At 49.2% G+C, this 20,505-nt stretch overlaps 1 protein-coding gene across 1 annotated transcript in view; it reads left to right on the plus strand.

Moving 5' to 3' along the window:
• Positions 1-20,505, plus strand: part of Arhgap40 (Rho GTPase activating protein 40) — a 38,351-nt gene that overhangs the window by 9,804 nt on the left and 8,042 nt on the right. The window contains exons 2-9 of the mRNA XM_005082650.4: positions 7,448-7,644; positions 11,643-11,860; positions 12,343-12,418; positions 12,938-13,089; positions 15,525-15,690; positions 18,039-18,130; positions 18,652-18,729; positions 19,093-19,252. Of these exons, the coding sequence (XP_005082707.1) occupies positions 7,448-7,644; positions 11,643-11,860; positions 12,343-12,418; positions 12,938-13,089; positions 15,525-15,690; positions 18,039-18,130; positions 18,652-18,729; positions 19,093-19,252 (1,139 nt within the window). The remainder of the gene's footprint in view (positions 1-7,447; positions 7,645-11,642; positions 11,861-12,342; positions 12,419-12,937; positions 13,090-15,524; positions 15,691-18,038; positions 18,131-18,651; positions 18,730-19,092; positions 19,253-20,505) is intronic.

Raw genomic sequence — 20,505 nt, forward strand, 5'->3', positions numbered from 1 at the left:
GGCAGAACGAGATGATCGCTAGGTGTGTGTGTGTGCGTGTGTGCGTGTGTGTGCGAGCCTGCGCGCATATACTCAGCAGTGAGTATATATTGTACTTTATTGTTTTGTCTTAACAGGAAAGCTACTGCCCTATAGGGTTTTGAAGAGCCCAGCAGATGATACATGAACATTCACCACTTTTGTAACCTCTCATTCCCCGCTGCCCTCTCCCTGTCCACACAGACACTGCCTCACAGACGGTAGGGCAGCCATCTTCCAATGTGCACCATGCAATGAGGTCAGACTGTGTATTACACATGGTGCAATAAGGATGTGCCTCCAAAGCTATGCCATTCACACCGTAGTCCTGGGCCGAGAGATGACAGTGTGTGAGACGTGGAGAATTCGTGTCTGCGGACATGCCTATGGAAGGCTATGCACCCGAGCTTCCCTGTCACGGCCAAGTGCACATGGCTGTGTCCTGAGGTCACTGCTCAGTGTCTGCTCTCAGGGGCCTGATACCTGCCCTACTTTGAACTTGAGTCACTCATTAGGGTCGGAAATTGGAATATGTGACGTGTGCCCTTCTGGTGGAATGTGTGTGGCATCTGGGAATGTGTCTGAGTGGGGAGACATGGGCTCCTTCCCCTCTTGGCAGAGTTGTTTGGTTGCTCAGCATTGCGCTGTATTAGTCAGCTGCTGGTTGTGTAACAAGTGGCCCCGAACTCAGCACCAGTCTTTTTTTTAGTGCAATTTATCTTTATTTAATAATTTAGACTTAATAACCCAAAATAGCTATCCTGAAGCTTCGACTATCAGCTTTATTTATTTATTTATTTGTTTGTTTGTTTGTTTTTGGATTTTTTGAGACAGGGTTTCTCTGCGGCTTTGGAGGCTGTTCTGGAACTAGCTCTTGTAGACCAGACTGGTTTCGAACTCACAGAGATCCGCCTGCCTCTGCCTCCTGAGTGCTGGGATTAAAGGCATGTGCCACTACCTGCCGGCCAGCTTAACTTTTTATTAAACTAAATATTCTTGGTTTATAAACTAAATATTTTGAATCAATTAAATTATTATCCACTCTTGGTAATAACATGGTATTTGTTTTACTTGTATATTTGCCTTGCCATTCAGGCATGTGTATATTGTTACAACAAATGAGAATTATATTACTATCAGCATCAGTCTTTTACAAAATCAACAATCATTTGTTCTTGTTCAAGTGTCTGAATTTGCCTGAGGTTAGCTAATCTAGCCTAGGCTCTACAGGGCTTGCTCCAAAGTCAAAGGTGTTGGCACAGCGTCCAATCATTCATTCCTCCAGGGTCATCGCTGGTCATCACCATTTGTCCTTCTTTCTCTTCATCCCCAGCCTTTCTCTTCCTCTGCTCAGCAAAGCAAACCTTGGTGCTTGCCCAGCAGTGACGGCCTACTGCTCTCCCAGCATGCCCCACTAGGACCTGTCTCAATCCATTTATCATTGCATAACAGTAATTATGCAACAAGAGGAAGCTCCCAAACAGACCAGCAGCCCTGTGGCTGGTGTGACAGAGACAGGGATTTCAGCTGATAGGGCCAAGATGGCCACATGTAGGCTGGTAGCATTCCCTCTCCATCCAAACAGTGTATCCAGCCAATGAAAGACAAGTCACACCTAGCAGGAAGGTGCACAGGGGACTTGCCTAGGACTTGAGAACATAGTCTGTGGGGTCAGAATGCCGGGGTTGTTCTTGCTTGGCAGGACGTCTCGGATGAACCATCTTCTTGTTCTGCACCTCTGCTTTCTCGTCTGCAGGACGGGGTCATAACAATGGGAGGTAGTGAGGACGGAATGAATTGACCCGTGTGAATGGGGAGTACCCCCATCCACAGTGAGACGATGTTTCCTAGGCAACATTTGACACATTCTGGTTGTCACAACAGACAGATGCTTGATGTCCAGTTGGACAGAGGACACTAATGCAAGGGATGGCCCTCACTACAGACAAGTGACCCACTAGTGCCAGCTGGGGAAACAATACTGTGGGGTTCGGAGCACAGCCATGCACAGGCAGATGTCAGTTCTCTGGGGACCTGTGTTAAGGTCAACTGTCACTATAGCCACGTCACCTATGTTTGTGACAAGAGCCTATTTCTTATGTCAACGTCCTCTAACATTTATGACGAGGATAATGGCGCTGCTGCTGTGACTACAGTCAGAGTTAGTGCAGCGTAAGGGCACCTATTCCCTGGGTGCCAGGCTTAACTACCTATCCTGCTCCTGCCTTGGTGGCTGCTGGCAAGGAGCCCCGGCCACACCTCCACCACCTGCTCACCAGGTTGTGCGACATTCTTGGTCCCCAAGTCACGTTGACCTTGGGCTCTGAGGAGTTTCTCCCTTCCCTCCCGTGGGCTCTTAGCCTTTTGTGTGTTCCTGCAGCTGTACCCTGCTCTGCAGCCAAGGTCTTCCCACTGTCAGCTAGCTGGTAATATTGCAGGGTCAAAACCTCTCTTCACCCTGCCTCTTACAGTTACAGAAATCAGGCTGCGGAGTAACAGACCCACCCACTGTCTCCACTGTCACACAGAATAGATGAGGTTGGACTTCCACCAAGGACTTCTAGGGTCCCCTTTCCCCAGGCCACTGGAGAAAAAGAAAGTGCCACAGGGAACTCAGAGAAGAGGTTTTGCTGTAGAGAGGCCAATGCATTCAGATCCCCTCACCTACACCCAGGGCCCCTATCTAATGTAGCTATTAAGAACCAGGGAATAGCTCAGTAGACAGAGTCCTTGCCGCACAGGTAGCTACTGAGTTCATTCCAGCACCCAGGCACATGGACCCCCATCTATAAAGGGGGACACTATGGAGGTAGAACCAGGTGGAGCCTTGGAGCTCAGTGACCAACCACCCTAGCTGAATCAGTGAGTTTCAGGCTCAATGAATGACCCTGTCTCAAAAAATAAGGCAAAAGGCAGGCATGGTGGTGCACACCTTTAATCCCAGAACTCGGGAGGAAGAGGCAGGCGGATCTCTGAGTTTAGATACACAGAGAAACTCTGTCTCAAAAAACCCAAATAATAATAATAAATAATGAAAAGGTAGAAACTGACTGAGGCAGAATTTCACACCACACATCCACACACAAGCATACATATACATAATACTGCACACATACTACATACCAAAAACTTTGGAGCCTGAAACCTGGTATTGGGTTCTGGCTCTGTCCCTTGATTATTGGGTAAGTATGTGCGGGTTCCCTCATCTCTCTGGAGCTATTTCCTTGTCTGTAAATGGGGAAATTTTGTCCCCCACATGGGGCTGATATATCAGCTCGAAATCTGGCTGGGTCTGCTGTTAGGCATGTACGCATGCTCAGTAAGGTTTAAATGGCAATGGGGGCTGGAGATAAGTCATGCTTTGCATGCATGTGCACACCATGCAGCAAGAAGACCCTGGTAACAAACCAAGGATTGCTGTGAGGCTCTGAGAAAATTCCATCATTGTGCTAAACTTGCCCCTTCTTGCTAAAAGGAAAACATGGACACATGCCATGATGCGATCTCAGGAACTGCGCGTGTGCAGTTTCTTCCCATTCTCTCCCTCATCCTCTGACCTCTGCAGAAAATTTACCCTCTCTGCTTTGCTAGCAAAGGGTGATGCTTGTTTGGGCTTAGTTTCTCCAGTTTTCAAAGTGTCAGGAAAACACGCAGATGCGGGTAATTTCTAAATGCTTTTAGTGCCAGCATGGGGTGCAAACAGACTCCCAGGAGGCATTGGCTCTGGCCTTCTGGAAAAGCATAAACAGAGCACAGCAGCCAGTTATATCATTAACTGGGAATTGATCTCCAATTAGGATGCTTCTGCTGGGAGAAAATGGCCAGCCATCCCTCTTCCTCCAGTTTCTGACACTCTCACACTTGAGTGTGTTTGGGGATCGAATTGTTGACATCTTCAGATGGAGCTCAGTGACAAGGGAGGCCCAGTTGGGGTCTTGGGCTGAGGTACAGGAAGGACAAGTGATGTAAAAGAGTGTAGAGACCTTCATTCACGAACGATTGAAATTCCAAGGTGGTGGAACCGGAGGTATCGTTCCATCGGTGCTCGTCCAGCTTGCACAGGGTCCTGGGCTTGATGCTCAGCACCACAGAAAACTGGATGCGGTCGCATACAACTGTAAGGTGAGGCTGGCAGGAAGAGACAATAGATGGGAGGAGAAATCTGGGAGAGAGAGGGAGCAAGAGAAAGGGAAGAGGGTTGCTAGGGGCTGGCCACCCAGCCACCCAGCCAGCCATGGAGTAAGAGTGAAAGTAACACACACACACACACACACACACACACACACACACACAAGCTAAGGCTGGGCATTTTAATTAAGAATAAGTCTTTGTGTGTGATTTATTTGGGAGCTGGCTGGTGGGCCCCCAAAAGAGTGAAGAGCAAAGAGTAATAAGAGTAAAGAACGAACAACAGCACACTCTGTACAGTTATGCATACACAGAGATGGCCTTGGATCCTGGCTCACACCTCCATAATTTAGGACTATTCCAATGTAGGGAGCTCAGCTAGGGGGACAGCAGCTCCAGAGACCCCACAAGAAAGGAGGCCAAACGGGCAAAGAGAGTGAAGTCAACACACAGGAACAAAAATCTACTACAACAGTCCCTTTTGAAGGCAATTTGGCAAGACGTGCCATTATCTCACAACTCGTTGATTGAGCAATTTTACTTCTAGAAGTCTCTCCTGTGGTTACCTCTGCACAAAGGGGCAGAGCATTTACTGAAGCCATATCATACTGGCAAATGTAAACAATAGCCATCATGGGGGGGTATGATCCCCTCCCCAGATGGGGAATCTGTGAAATAAACCGCACTTGGCAATGACTCTTCTTGGAAGCCTCCACCCTTTAGCAGAGACATCAAAGCCTCTGTGGTCGAGACTCCTGTGTAAGGAAGCTGAGCCCTTGACTGAGGGGTGAAACTGGGTCACTCTGTGTGAAGAATAGGGCATTTGGCTGAGGAGAAATTCCCCTCACCTTCATGTCAGGGTCTGCAGGGGTGATGTGGAGTAAGGCCAGTGGCAAAATTCCATGCTTTACTTATTTCTGCAAGAATGCTTGCAACGACTGCAAGCTGGTTCATGAGGAGAAATAATTCTCCTATGGCGCCTGTGCTATTTGTGCTAAGAGAATGCGTGTGTGTGCGCGTGTGTGTGTGTGTTTATTGCAAGGAGGGAGCAGCCTTATATACAGACTTACAGCACAGTGGAGAAACCCCAGGCGTAATAGTTCATGTTTTCATAATTAGAGGTTGAAGCCAGTGGGGCAACACCAGGGCTGTAAGCCAGGACTAGAAAACAGAATGGGCCTGTGGTCATCGACTGACAAGCAACTCACAGAACTCACAGAGACCCCATGGGGGCTGGGGCCCAACAGTCTCCAGGTATTTCCATCTAAAATTTGTGATCCTCCTGCTTCAGCCTTCCGAGGAGTGACATAATAGGTGTGTGTCACCAGATCAGAAAGATCTTGAAAGGCAAACAGCACCGGCTCTGGATCCTGAGCTTGGGCATGATATGGGCTTTGCCAGAGACACAACTCACATGCATTTGCACGGTGCGGGTCAATGGGGTCTCACGTGTCCACAGAGTTATGTAGCCATCATTGTAAGCCACTGCAGAGCATTTGATCACCCCAACAGAAACAAGGCTTTCCTCTGCAGCCACTCACAGTGCTGTGACAGGTATGGCTATGCTGTTCCAGCTGCCACATAATGTCCATTGAAAATGTCAGAGTTTCCAAGTGCCTGACATTGAGACTTGCCCTCTTGAGGCTGCTGTTTTACATGGTCTCTACCACAAGATGGTCAGGGCTCACACAAGAGGAGTGTGCTGTAGTAGGGTGGCCTGCACTTTGAGGAGGAGATGGACTTTGCAGTGACATGGTGGAATGGAAGATGAGCTGAAGTAGCATAAACTCCACTGCTTCAATGCCGAGGGCTTAATGGAAACAGCCACACAAGAGACCAACCCATTTTACCAGGCTCACATTTCTCATGGTGCCTGTTCACTTGGGTGGTTGCTGGGTTTGGGTTTTGTTATGTTCCTGTACAGTTACAGGTATGAACGTTTCCACCATGGGCTCTTTCTGAATGCATTCCCCTTCCCAGAATGCATCTTAATCTAAAAATAATATCGGGATCATTGTCTTTGTTAATGATCATCCAACATTTGCTCAGCTTACTGCCCCCCTGCCCGTATGTGTGTGTGTGTGTGTGTGTGTGTGTGTGTGTGTGTGTGTGTTCTGTGCTGGGGACTGAACCTAGGCCGTGTATATGTCAATCAAACACTCTACAACTGAGCTATATCCCCAGCCAACATTCCTTCTACTTTTAACCTTTGCCATTTTATATGATGTGCCTATTTATTCTATTTGTGTGTGTTTGTGTTTGTGTATGTGTGTGTGTGTTTGCATATGTGTGTATGTGGAGGCCAGAGGCTGACATGCTGGGCGTCTGCCTTGATTACTCTCTACTTCATACAAGGAGGTGGGATCTCTCACTAGAACCCAGAATTTGCTAATTTGGTGAGTCTAGTTAGCCAACTTGCTTGCTCCTGGGAATTTACAATTTCTGCCTTCTGAGTGCCAGCGTTACAGGCCCAGAACTGTTGTGGGTGCTGGGGATTTGAATCCCAGTCCTCCGCTGTGTACCAGCACCCTGCTGTCTTTGCAAAGCAGCATCCCCGCGATTTCTTTTTTAATTGAGCATTTAGGGTCTTTTTAAATTTGGACAGTTCAAAGCTTGAAGAACTTATTCTTTTCATTAGAGGGTACGAATAAGGTAAACAATACTAAGCTCAAACAGCTGTTGACTCTTCTAGCTATACTCCACATTTGAGGAACCTAATAGGACCAGTTAAAGGCCCAACCGCTTGTGGGTGTCAGGGCTGGTGTGTTTGGGGCACTAGTAACGCCAAGGTCCCTGAAGCCTCTGGCTCTGATGGAAGCCTAGAAGCATCATTGCAAGCTCATTGGTCATCCTCAGCTGTCATTTACTGGGACCAGGAGCCTGACTCTGTCTTGTTTTGGAGTTATCAGACTACATGAAGTGGAAATTCATTCTGTGTTGTGTTGAGGGACAAGGAGGGTCAAGGGTGGGATGCAGAAGTCCCAAGGACAACCTGCACAGTCTGGGTCATGAGAGTCTGGATTGGGACCTTGACCCCCGTCTCTCATGGTTGCAGAGGCCAGTCTCCTGGGTGATTCTAGGTTTTATTAAGTTGACAGTTGAAACTGACCATCACCTAAAACAGGGACAGCCAGCCCTGAGTTGTTCTTGGCATCAGCAGCATTGCTTGTGACCAAGGATTCTGAAAAGGCCAAGAGTCCCAATCAATTTGCTGAGAGTCAGTGTCTGGTATCTGGAGATGCGCTAACTTCAGGACAGCAAGAGCGGAGCCTGGCCTGACATCCCCTTTTCAATTGTGCAGCCCTGGCCCCTCTACAGGCTCTACAAATCTGCAACAGCATCCTCTGAGGCCATGCCCTGCTGACTGTTCCCACTCCCGACTGTCCTGGGCGGAGAGTTTGTCCATGGATGGCTTCTGGATGGAGGTGGAACGGATCCAACGGAAGGGCGAAGTGAAGGAGGAGGACAGTGTTGGAAGCAGAAGTTGGCTCCTAGAAGGTGAGGGACCCTGGCTGCCTGCTAGGTGGATGTTAGGGCCTTATTTCAGGGGAGGAATATATCAGGACCCACATGTGAGCAAGAGCATGCAGGATCTCTTCTTTGCTTGGACTGGTGTTGTAGATGCTCCATTTGTAATTTTAAAAAGCGGCTGCAGAAAGATGTCATGTGACAGAGTTCAAGTGGAGGGGTTTTTTATTAAGGGGAAGAGGATCATAAAAAGGGGAAGGGGAAAGGGGGTGACCAGCCTCCAGGGACAGGAGCAGAGGGAGAGAGGGCAACAGACAGAGAGAGGGGGAGGAAGAGAGAGAGAGGGATGGGAGGTGGGCAGGACCCTTTTAAAAGGGAATGTAGTGAATAGGCACAGGTGGTGCTCTTAGTAGCAGCAGCTGAGGGTGTATCCTGTCAGAACTCCAAAGGCAGGCCAGTACGAATACCTGAATACTAACACCACTGCTTTCCCTGATATATGTTTTCTATGCCATTGTCAAAAGGATCCCTGATATGGCCAGTCAGCTTGTCCCCCATTTGAAGAGATAATTCAGGAAATATCTATCGAGTATCTCTTGTCTGCCAGGTGGTGGATTTTTTGTTTTGTTTTATTTTAGTTTTTGTTTTTTGAAACACGGTTTCCCTGTGTAGCTCTGGCAGTCCTGTAGATCAGGCTGGCCTCAAACTTAGAGATCTTCCTGCTTCTGCCTCCTGAGTGCTAGGATTAAAAGCATGCACCATCACACCCCACTGCCAGGCAGTGTTTAGACACGGTGATACAATGGAGAACACCGTAAAGTCTAGGAGGACCTGACATTCTAGTAGATTCTAAGCACTCTGCACAGTACTCAATTCCCCTACCAGCAGCCATGTATCCCTGTGACCAATCATAGGCCCCTAAACATGGAGACACAGAACAGCACCAAGACATTGCTAACACATCTCATGGCTCTGTGGGTAACAGGGCTCAACTGGAGGGTTTCTTAGGGCCTCTCCTTCAGTAACAGGCCCAAGGTCATCTGGGTCAGAGTCATCTCAAATGGCTTCTTACTCCTGTGTTCCGCAGTGCATGTGACCTCCCACACCTGTGGCCTGGGTCCAGACACCTCTATGTGGCCTCTGTGTGTGGCCCATCAGCTGTGAAGAGTTAAGAACCTGGGAAAGAGCCAGAGTGGCTGTTCCTGGACAGCCTTGGGAGACGGCCACCATAGCTTTGCATTTCCTGTTACCCTGCGTGCACACACATTCCAGGGCAGGGAACTCAAACACCACCTCTTGTGGGATGACACATCCCCAGCCCACAAGCCTTTCCAGAACTGGCCTGGGGCCCATCTCCACCTCATCTGCCAGGCCGCCACTCCACCGCTGTCTCCTCTCCCCAGGCCTCCTTGCTGTTTCTGCCCATGAGAGTGTACCCCTGCCATTGTCCCCATTGTCTCTTCTTCCTACAATACTCTTTATCTAGGTACCTTACAGGATCGGTGCTTGGCCGGTTGCTTGACTCAGAAGTACGTCCTGACGTCCTCTCTAAACCACAGCACTCTGAGAAACCCCAGACTCCCGCCCAATGGTGTCCATTGCTGTAGCAATCCTCATGCTTTGACATTGTCATAGCATTTGCTCACATACCGCCATCCGCCACCATCCATGAGGCCAGGGCGTCACCAGCTCTTCCTACTGCAGCCTGTGTGCTGGTATCTGGGACAACTGGGCACCATCCCACGCCCCTCTTTCCTGCTTTGGCAAGTGAGGGACTTACAAGTGTGTGACAAGGCTGCCTACCTGGAAACTTTTTAATCTGGTCTATGCTTTGGCTTTTCTGACCTTGGTTGGTCAAATAGGCCATCTGGGACTTTCAGGTCTTCAGAGGGCTAATGGGTTAGTGTAGGGGCTCTAATAAATGCAAATCCTTGCTGAGGCCAGAAGTAGATGTAGGAGACAGGCTTTCTTGCATTATAATACAGCCAGCAAGTACATCAAAAACCAAACACAGGGACTGGAGTCAGAGTGCCGAAGGCTGGAGACTTTTCACACAACAGAATAAATGCAGGGCTTGTGTAGACTCAGGACAGAGGGAGCCAAGAGCATGCATGGTTCATTTTCATCATTTAGTGTAGGAATGATGGATTTTGTTGTGACATTTTCATACATGTAGATCATTCTACTTTGCTCATACATGCCTCCCCTGCCCTCCCCTGTCCCTGCTCCTGATGGTCATTTCTGTGGTTCGTTTTCCTCTTATCTTCTACATATGGTAGGTGATGGCGAGTACCCCACTTATGGTTCCTTTACAACAGCTTTAAGGTAGTCCCTACTGTTTATTGCTCTTGTTAGCAGCTGGTCCTGTGAGAATGGCGCTTAAAAATGCGGCGAACTAAAGTCTCATACAATAGTCAACCTTACTCAGAGCATCAGACGATTTGCACTCTGAGGGTGAGAAGAGTCACTTGCGTAAAGTGTATAATCACATAGACAAGAGGCATAGAGGCATAGACAAACAACAATTGGAGTTGCAATGAGAAATCTGAGGTAAACTCGCTCCTGTCCACTATCCCTGGGAGGGGCACAAAAGCACAATCCATGAGCAATTCCATGTTTTGAAGAAACTGAGGTCACAAGACTTTTGTCTTCTTTTTGTGGAGTTTTCTCACAAGCACTGAGAATTCTCACAATTCCATTCTTGGGCATGTTCTGACATCTACAAGCGGCCACGAGGCTCTGTTGAGTTTGATTACCTTTGAGTTTTCTTTTCTCCTGTCTCTTTTTTCCAGATGCTGCCAGAGCCTAGTCATGCCTCCTCTGTTACTTTGTGATTCCCACTCTCCAAAGCCCCCTACCCTCCACGTGCCTGCTTGTCCTCCGTGGCTGACCCGCCAGCTTAACTCCAACAGTGTGACCTTTTCTCTCTCTTCTCTCCCTCCTCTGGCAGCTGCTGAAGTTTACAGCTTGCCTGCCCTAGAATTTTTTCTTTTAAACTCTACTAAAATTGTCCTCAAGCTTAATAATAATAATAATAATGTGTAGTCAGTGATTAAGAGTGAAATATTTAGTAAATACTCATGCAAGGATATATAAACATTTTAAGAGTATATTAGTTGCCTTTCTTAGGGCTATGCTAGAATATCTGACAGAAAAATTATAGTTCTAAAAGATTTATCTTTATTTTATGCCTATGGGTCCTTTACCTACGTGTATATCTGTGCAACTTGCGCATGCAGTACCTAAAGAGGCCAGAAGAGGGTGTCAGCTTCTCTGGAATTGGAGTTACAGACCATTGCTGGCTGCCCTGTTGGTGCTGAGATCAGAACTGGGGGCCTGTGGAAGAGCATCCAGTGCTCTTAACCACTGAGTCGTCTCCCACAGCCCTTGTTTGGCTATTTTTGGAACCATCAGCTCCATCCGAGTACAACTCACTTGTGCTGCCAGGCCTCTTGAAGGTCTGTTCAGCCTCCTTGGTAAAAGCTTGGCTTTTTCCCAACGACAAGACCTCCCTAGAGTGGTCTGAAAAGCACCAAGTCAGGGTAACTGGGGACAGCGGCCTAGGTGGCATCTGAGACCTGACATGAGTTCCCAGAGCAGAGTCCCCACAGGTGGTACCGGAAACTGTAGTCTCAGCATGGTTTTGCTATAGGATGCTGGCATTAATCTAACACATAAAGGTCTTGAATGGAGGGTCCATGCTGTGCATGGCTGGACCTCCATGATCCTGTGGGTGGTGTCTTTGCCAGAACTCGGAGTGAGTTTGTGGCTGTATTCCAGAACCGGAGTGTATGGGGCCCTGCCTGGCTTGCTGTCTCTAAGAGTTCACTCATACAAGTTTAAATTTGGACGCTAGCCAATGTTGTAAGGATCCCCTAATTCTCACATGGGAGAAATATGAGTACTACAGAAGCCTCTCATGTCTGTGTGAACATAGGATTCTATGTGAGGCTTACCTTAGTGAGCACGGCTAAGCCAAATATGGAATTCCATGTGTTTACCCGATACCCTCCCTCTGTTGGCCAAAGGGGACGCTGAATCCCAGTGGCTACGGGACACAGGTCTGTCCTGCCTTGTTGATGGTCTGGGCTCAGATGGTGATCACCAGGGACTCCTGTCTACACTGACACAGACCCAGGTGGCTGCAGTGTGCCGCCGGCTGGACACCTATGCCCGCTCGGCCCGAAGACGACACAAGCCACCCATCAGAGATGTCAGGGACATCTTTGGGGTCTTCACTTCAAGGGTGAGTAAGGCCATTAGGCACTGTCTTTTGGGTCTTCTGTGACATCGCGTCAGCTCTCATGTGCCTCTCTGCTGCCACTGTGTCCCCAGGCCATGTGGGTGTGTGAATGCTATGTGTGCTTGTTGGCACCGTGTCCTTGGATGCATCTGGACAGTTAAGGTTCTGGCTAAGTCATTACCAATACGAACATAACTTTTTGTTGTCACTTGCATGTTCTGCTGACACCGAAGCCTGACAAGCTGTGGGCATCTGCTTTCTGGATTCCATAGGAAGGGCACAACCCTGTGGTTAAAATGACAGGCATAGAAGCCAGACAGTCAGGCCCTCATGTTTCTCCCCATCCATTCAGCTGCTGTGGGATCTTAGCCAAGTAACTTAGTGTCTCTGAGCTTCAGTCACCCTACCTGTGCATGGTTCTTATCTCCCAGGCTCTGTGTATCGACTCCCACAGGACTAACTGATGCTGTCTGCGATTTGTATAGGAAGTAGCTTCAGAGAATGGGGACTCGGGAATGAAATGGACCCAGATCAATTCCGTGGGTTCTGCATCTCCTGTCGGTAAGTGGCCTTCATTCTTCAGGGCCCTGGGAATCCAGGCTGCATAAGCTTCTCTGTGAAGCAAGAGAATGCTCCCCTCTGCACCTCTGCTGGCTCCTCTCCCTCCCTGCATGAGGGTAGTAGGAAGAAACTCCAACGGGACAAGTTGGGCCCTTAAGTGGACTACTGCCATCAGGCCCATGAGCCTTGGTCCAGAAAATCTGTGGCTGGGTGATCACTTTTGTGAACCTCAGATAAGAAGCTACTTCCTGGGCAATGAGCCTTAGCTAGAACACCACTTCCCGGACTTTGGGCCTGAGTCCTTGGCCTAAGAACTTGCTTCCTGGTCAAACCCGTCTCTGCTTTCCTTTTATATGCATTGGTGTTTTGCCATGGATGTCAGGTCTCTTGAAACTGGAGTTACAGACATCTGTGAGCTGCCATGTAGCTACTGGGAACTGAACCCAGGTCTTCTGGAAGAACAGCCAGTGCTCTTAGCCGCTGAGACATCTCTCCAGCCCCCCTGCTTTTGTCTTAAAGGACTCACAGATCCCAGGGGCCCACAGGAGCCAGTTGGGATGGAGGAGGTCTTCAACATGGACTCTGCCTACTCTGAGCAAGCTGCAGCCCTTCTACAGAGGGCCAGGCCGTCCACGGGAGGCACCTGCACCTGGGGCAAGGGATCCCTGCCGGTGAGGATGCTGCCCCGAGGTCCCTGGGCACTACTCCATCCTTCAGCTCCTCATACTGGCCAGGCACTCAGCAGCGGTGTTGTTGACACACTCATTCACTTGATTCTTCCTGCAGTTAGCTGGGTGGATGCTGGGTGTCAGGGACCAGGAATGGGACACCTGGGAGCTCTCTCAGTGTTTTTGTCATTAGAGTCATCCCTCATCCAACCAGCTGATCACTACCTCTCGGTGATTTTTCCAGTTACTTTGTTTTTAGAGACAGGGTCTCACCATGTAACTCTGGGTTGCCCTGGAACACACTATGTAGACCAGGCTGGCCTTGAACTCACAGAGACTGGCCTGCTTCTGCCTCCAGAGTGCTGGGATTAAAGGTGTGTGCCACTACACCCAGCTTTTCTAGATATTTTTTTAAATTAATCTTGGTGCTTGATGGATAAGAGAAACTTAACTTCTTTAGTTTTAGTGTTTTACTTCCACAAATGTTAAGTTATCTCAGTATATTAGGATCAATCATTTATAATTAAGTACTTAAGATTGAAAGTTAGGTTTAGTGGATTGAAGTGCTTGTGTTCAACCTCTGGGCCCCACGTGGTAGAAGGACAGAGCAGACGACTTCAAGTTGTCCTCTGGGTATCACATAAGTGCTGTGGGTGCATGTATACCTACACACGTACGTGCGCACACGCGCGTACACACACACATACACCACATGCACACACACACCGCACACACACACACACCGCATGCACACACACACACCACATGCACACACATGTGCATTTACACAGCCTATAAACAAATAAATATTAAGTAACTTGTACTAATAAAAAAGATTGAAATTTTACTCAAAGTGCCCAGAGATTTGTGAGACAATGTGAGCTTTGCAGCTGGGGGAGCTTCTGCACAAATTAAGGTCTAGAACCTTCCACTCCCTGAGGCACCACTCCCCACCCCATTCCCTTCTCAAGCAGTCCCTCCCACAGACGCAGTCAGGAGTATTCTGACTTCTTTCGTGGGACACAGTCTTCCCAGGACCTTGGTTAGTTACTAAGGGAGGCTTGCACTGACCACAGAATGAATGATGTGCTTGGATAACTGTGAAAGCCATTTCACCAAGGGTCACCTCCCAAAGTGTCAGTCCCCAGGCTTCTTGCACACCTGTTTGTGATCTTAGCTTGTCCTGGGAGATGAATATGCCGTATGCTGTCAGCTCCTAACAGTCAAAAGAGAAATGAGTTCAGAGACATTAAGTGATGAGCTGCTGACACAGAAGCCAGACCGAGGACTCCACAGCTACCAGGCCCCAGTCTCCCTACTGACCACTACTCTCTACTGCTTAGGGGGTTTGCCTCATTCCTGCAGTGACTGCTAACCCAGAATGAAAGAAACTCCTTCAATTCATCCAAATAGAAATGTTACACACACACACACACACACACACACACACACACACTTGAAGACAGGGTCTTACTACATAGCCTAGACTTTCCATGTAGACAACCCTGGCCTCAACACCAGAGTTCTGAGTACCCCTGCCTCCTGAGTGTTGGAATTAAAGGGAAAGTCAGCATTTGCATCTATGAATTAGGATCTCATGGCCTACGTGCTGTATTTTAACAATAATTATAAAATGCAGTCATGGAATAGACCTTGCCTCAATAAATAAAATAAAGAGTGATCACCAGGTGTGCTGGTGAACACCTTGAATCCTAACACTCAAGAGGCAGAGGGACTCAGAAAACAGAGGCAGGCAAATCTATGAGATGGTAGGTAGGTAGGTAGGTAGGTAATGATTGAGGAAGACACCTGACTCAACTTCTGGCTTCCACATGCAGGGGCATCCATGTGTGCAGCAATGAATGCACACATTCATACACACATGCATGCATATCGCACATGTACATATGTGCATACAACATGGAATGCTTCCATCTCCTTTGGGTGCTCTAAAGGGACACTGGAGGGTGATCTGATCAAGCCTGCCAGGAATGCCAGAAGACCTGTCCCTCTTGCTGGCCACCACTGGCTGCACAATGCTGAAAGCTGCTTGCAGAGTCCTGAAGTGGCCTCTAGGTGGTGCAGCTGCGCAACCTTCATTTTCAGTTGCTGCTTCACCGTTGTTGCAACCATGGTGGTCCCTCTCTTCCAGGCCATCTTGTTGGATTGTAGCTGGCAAAAGCATCGGCATTATGGTGAGCTTGCTAGCTTTGAGCCTGACACAGTGCTGCCCCCAGGCTCATGTTACACTCACAAAAAGCCTTCTGAGGTGGGCGCTGTTTACAGTTCCAGGTGGAGAACTGGGTGCTGGATGTCACTGGCAAGAGGCCGAGTTCAGACTCGAGTCCAGTGTGGGCCCTGACTGGGGTCTTCCCATCCAAATGCTGCTTATATCATCTTGCACACCTCCGACAGACTGTCTTTACTCCCTGCCCTAGATGTTCAGAGTCCCCAAAGGCAGACTGGGTGTGACCAGAATAGGAGACTTGTCTTCGAGGGACATGAAGAAGATCCCTCCCTTGGCCCTGATAGAGCTGACGGCCCTCTATGACGTCCTGGGCCTGGACCTGAAGAGGAGCAAAGCCGGGAAGTGGAAAGGCTCAGGTCAGCATGTGTGCCAGACGCCTGGCTGCCCCTCCAAGCTTGCGGCCTTCTGGACCCCTCTACACCCACCCTTCGCTCTGTGAACTTCTGCTGCCTGCCCGATGCTAAGAAACACTCGGCATGTTTCTGACACCTGTAGATGTTTTTCTGCAAGTGAAAACAATTCCTGGCCAGTGGCATGGTACAACTGTAATCCCAGTTCTAGGTAGGCCAAGGCAGGAGGATCATGAATTTGTGACCAACTTATGCTACATAGAAAGATTCTGTTTGAAGAAACAAAATAGCAAAACCCAAGTCATGTCCATTTTACTCCGTTCCTATTTGAGTAGATATAGGAAAATACAAGCTGGAAAATAAGCAGTATTTACTTTTAGTGTTCTCTCTTTCTTCCCCAACCTATGTGTGCATAATTGTTCCTCTTCATATGATCTCATTGTGGACACTTTCCATTTTCCCCGTCCTATATCCTGCATCTTTTCTACAGTAATGCTTCATAGTGACTAGTCCCCAACACACACACACTCACACCCACCCACCTACACACACACACACACACACACTCACACACACACATACACACACTCACTATGGCTTAGTCATTCTTGTCTCTCACCCACATGGGTGAGCGGGAGGCTGCTTGATTGATGTAGTTCAGGTGTGGCTGGGACTGGGGCTGTTTCTAGCTCTCTTTCTCATTACTGAACCACCAGGAGCACCTTCTCCCGAAAAGTGGAAACAGGGGACAAGCACTCCCTGCATTGTGCAGGTTTCTGTGTCATCCATCTCAACTATTCACGAAGCCAGGCCCCATCTAAGTGGCAGGGGTGCGCTCTGTGTTCCCAGTGGGGACGAAGTGCAGGGGTCACACAGCAGAGAGGGTGCTCGGTAGGAGCTGAATTGGGAGCAAAAGTTCCACTTACCACAGCTATTACGCTTTCCATAAAAACGCATCAATTCTTGCAGTTGTGCTTTGGCTCTCGGGTCCTTTCCAGAAAGCTCTTACTTGTGCTGTTGTCTCCCCTACCCATTTCAGAGTTTCAGGTCTTCCACTAAGGTCTTTGGTACATTTTGAGTTTATCTGGGGGAAACAATGGCTCTCGTTTGATTCTTCTAGATGTGAAAGACCCGACTTCTCTGACAGGATTTGTCGAAGAGGCTTCTTTTCTTAACCTTGTCAAAAGTTAGGTAGCCATAGCTGTGTGGCTCCATTCCCAGGTCCTGTGCTCTGTCGCATAGATCTGTGTCTGGTGTCTGTTTGACGTTTTGTCACTGTGGCTCTGTTGTATAGTTTAGATCAGGCATCGCGGGACCCCCGCGTTGCTCTTTCTGCTTAGGATTTTGATTCGTCCGTTCAAAGTCTTTTGTGCTTCCATGTGAATCTTAGGATTGCTTTTTATAATTCTGGAGAATGCCTGGAAGTGTTGATAGCCTGTAATATACATGTTTCACAATACTATTCTGGCAATCCACACACATGGGACACCTTTCTGTCCTTTAATGTCCTCCTCAATTTCTCTCTTCAATGGTTTAAAGGAAATCATAGTTTTTAGCCATTATACTATTTTTCTTTCTATGGCCATACCATAATATATTTAACCATTTCCCTACTAGAGGATATGTATTGCATCCATGTTTTCCCTGCTACAAAACACAGCCACAGTTGTTATAACTATTGGAATGCATCTTAGTTTAAAATGATATTTTGAGGCAGAATCTCACAAAACGTTGCCTAGGCTGGCTTCTCGTTTTCTGTCCTCCTGCCTCGGCCTCCAGAGTGCTAGGATTATAGGCATGAGCTCTTGTTCCCTGTTCATACTAAGTTCTGGGCATATATTATTGCCCTTTAGTAGTGTGTGTGTGTGGATCTTACTGTCTTGCTGTCGGCACTGTGCATTGTTGTTTTTGTGGGGGCTCTTCAAAGACAAGGGTTGGTGGGTTACAAAGACGGGAGGAGGGGTCTTCAAGCACAGAGGAGACAGCCGGTGGAAGAGAGAATGGAAGAGAAGACAGTAAAGGGGTTTGTCTGGGAACAACCTTAAGCCATGATGGCTGAGGCTCCTAGCCCCTGGCCCATACCTGCAGAGCTAGGCAGCTCTGCCCTGGCCTGTAGGCTCACACTAGGGAAGCAGGACATTTTTCTTTTCATTCTTCCTTACCCAGGGGAGAGGGCTGCACTGTGGCATTCCTGATGTCACCATTGCTGAGGCCAGATGCTTCAGTTCCACTCCTCCCCAGAACTTGGTCCTTCAGAGGAGTGAGTCTGGTGCTGGTGGCACAGCCAGACTGTGGGTCGAGTTGGGAGTCACTGCGGACCCTGAGATGCACCTCTGCTCTCCTGTCTCCTGCAGACTCGGGCCTTTTTGGCGTGCCCCTTCACAGCCTGCTGGAAGCTGACCACAGAGTCCTCCCCAGCACCCAGGTCCCACTGCTCCTGCAAGCTGTAAGTTACCCCTGGCCTGAGCTTACTTAGCCCTTGAAGGTCTGGCTCTGAGGAACTTTTGGGAGATGCCTGCCACAAGGGGGTGGAGCCTGGGCTTCAGAAAAAGGGACCTGGATTCAAATTCTGCCGTTGGTATCTGCTGACTCAGAGACCTGGATGCAATTCTGAGCTTCTAGATTCTTCCTTTTAATGTCCATGAGCTGGGATTCTAACAACTGTTTTCTTTGGTTGATGACTGAATGAGAACATGCCCCGAAGCTCTCAGCACAGTGCTTGGCTCACAAAAGTGTTTCAGGAAGCTCAGGAGGGCTGAGGATTTGGCACAGGGGTAGATCATTTGCACAGCTTGTTTAAGAACCTGGTTCCATCCCCAGAACCACAAAAGCAATAACAAGAACTCTTGCTATTTGAAGGAATCCTAGCACTTTTCCCTTCCTGGTTTTCATGAGACACACACACACACCCTGCTCGAACACTTGCCAGCAGTGGCTGGCTTGAGTGACCGTCTCTTCCTCTGATAGTTGCTGTCCTGTTTGGAAAAGAGAGGGCTGGACACTGAAGGCATCCTCAGAGTCCCTGGATCCCAGGCCAGGGTCAAGGTAATGACTGGCTTCTTCTACCTCCAAGGCTGCCTCACCTCTCCAAGCCCAGTGCTGTGTTTGGCTGGGAGAGAATCTGGGTCCCGGTTGGCCTGAGGCCTGCTTTTGGTGTGGCTGTGGGATTCCAGGAGACAGGCAGGTGGACCAATAGAGCCACGGGCTCTGGGCTCACACTGCCAACACCTGTGGAGTGGAGCCCTGCGCTAAGTGGCTTGATTCAGAATGGCGTCCAATCCTCGTAGCAACCATGTCGGGAACGTGCTGTGGTTGTCCCCACCTTGCAAGAGGACACTGAAGCCCAAGCAGAGTGAGCAGCTTCCATGGGGGCTGTGGGCAACTTCTTAGTGTCCCTTCTTTCTCTAGGGGTTGGAGCAAAAGCTGGAGCGAGACTTCTATGCTGGCCTCGTGAGCTGGGACAAGGTTCATCCCAACGACGCATCTGACCTGCTCAAGAGGTTCCTCCGGAAGCTGCCGGCACCTCTGCTCACAGCCGAGTACCTCCCAGCTTTTGCAGCAGTGCCAAGTGCGTGTGGCCGTCCTGTGGGTGTGGAGGGGGGCTGTGGCCGTCCTGTGGGTGTGGAGGGGGGCTGTGGCCGTCCTGTGGGTGTGGAGGGGGGCTGTGGCCGCCCTGTGGGTGTGGAGGGGGGCTGTGGCCGTCCTGTGGGTGTTCCACAGACCCTGGGAGGTTGGGAGCCCCTGGCCTTAGTGGGGAAGGTGGAGAAGGGCAGTGGCGGGCAGACTGTTCCACTTGCTCAGAAATGTCTGTCTCCTGGGGTCTCAGACTGATGGGGCAGGAAGTGTATTTGTATGTATGTGAGCATGTACATGTATGCACAGGTTTTTGTGAGGTGGGTAATGGTACATGTGTCTGTCATGTGTGTATATTGTACATGTGTACATAGGGTGACAGGGAGAAGATGAAGAAGCCAGGGCTTTGGCACTCGACCTGTTATCAGTCCCGACATGGACAGGGGACTAGCTGACTTTTTTCTTAAAATGTTTATTACATCTTAAAAGTTTTGTGTGTTGGGGGCACATGCCATCGTGCACATGTGGAGGCCAGAGGATAGCTTTCAGGAATCTGTTCCTTCCTTTATCACGTGGTGCCTTGAGGTCGTGACGTCCACGGACTGAAACTTGTTGGGTTACGTAACTGGGCCCCTGTGTGTGCTGACTTTTCTGTCTGTGTGCACTCAGGTCAGACCTCCTGTCACACACACACACACTCACACACTCACTCACACACACACAGATTCCTCTAGTCCTCACTGTCTGAACCCAGGAAAGTCTGGCACCCCCCCCCCCCCACACGCTTCAACGTGGGGCTGATGAGATGTATTAGCTAACACCACACAAGCATGGAGACTTGAGTTCATGTCCCCAGCTAAAAGCCAGATGGAGCCGCATGCCTCTGCAGTCCTAACACAGGCAGGTCAGAGGCAACAGAACCTCCGGGGCCCAAACCAGCCTGCTTAGCCAGTTAGTGTGATTCCGATTCAGTGAGTTTTCAAAAACTAGGGTAGAGAGAAACTGGGGAAGACCTCTACCTGGTGTCCAGCTCTGGCCTCTCTCTCTCTCTCTCTCTCTCTCTCTCTCTCTCTCTCTCTCTCTCTCTCTCTCTCTCTCTCGTTTAGGCTATCTGAACACCACCATCCACAATAGCAGGGCTCTGAGTGCTGTCTCCTGCCCTTGCCTCTCACAGCCTCCTTTAAAACATGCATCCAGCCATCCATCCCCACGCGCTTGCAGAAGGACTTGGCTCCCTCCCAGGTCCTG

The sequence above is a fragment of the Mesocricetus auratus genome, unplaced genomic scaffold (genome assembly GCF_017639785.1).
Source record: "Mesocricetus auratus isolate SY011 unplaced genomic scaffold, BCM_Maur_2.0 Super-Scaffold_100028, whole genome shotgun sequence".
NCBI lineage: Eukaryota > Metazoa > Chordata > Mammalia > Rodentia > Cricetidae > Mesocricetus > Mesocricetus auratus.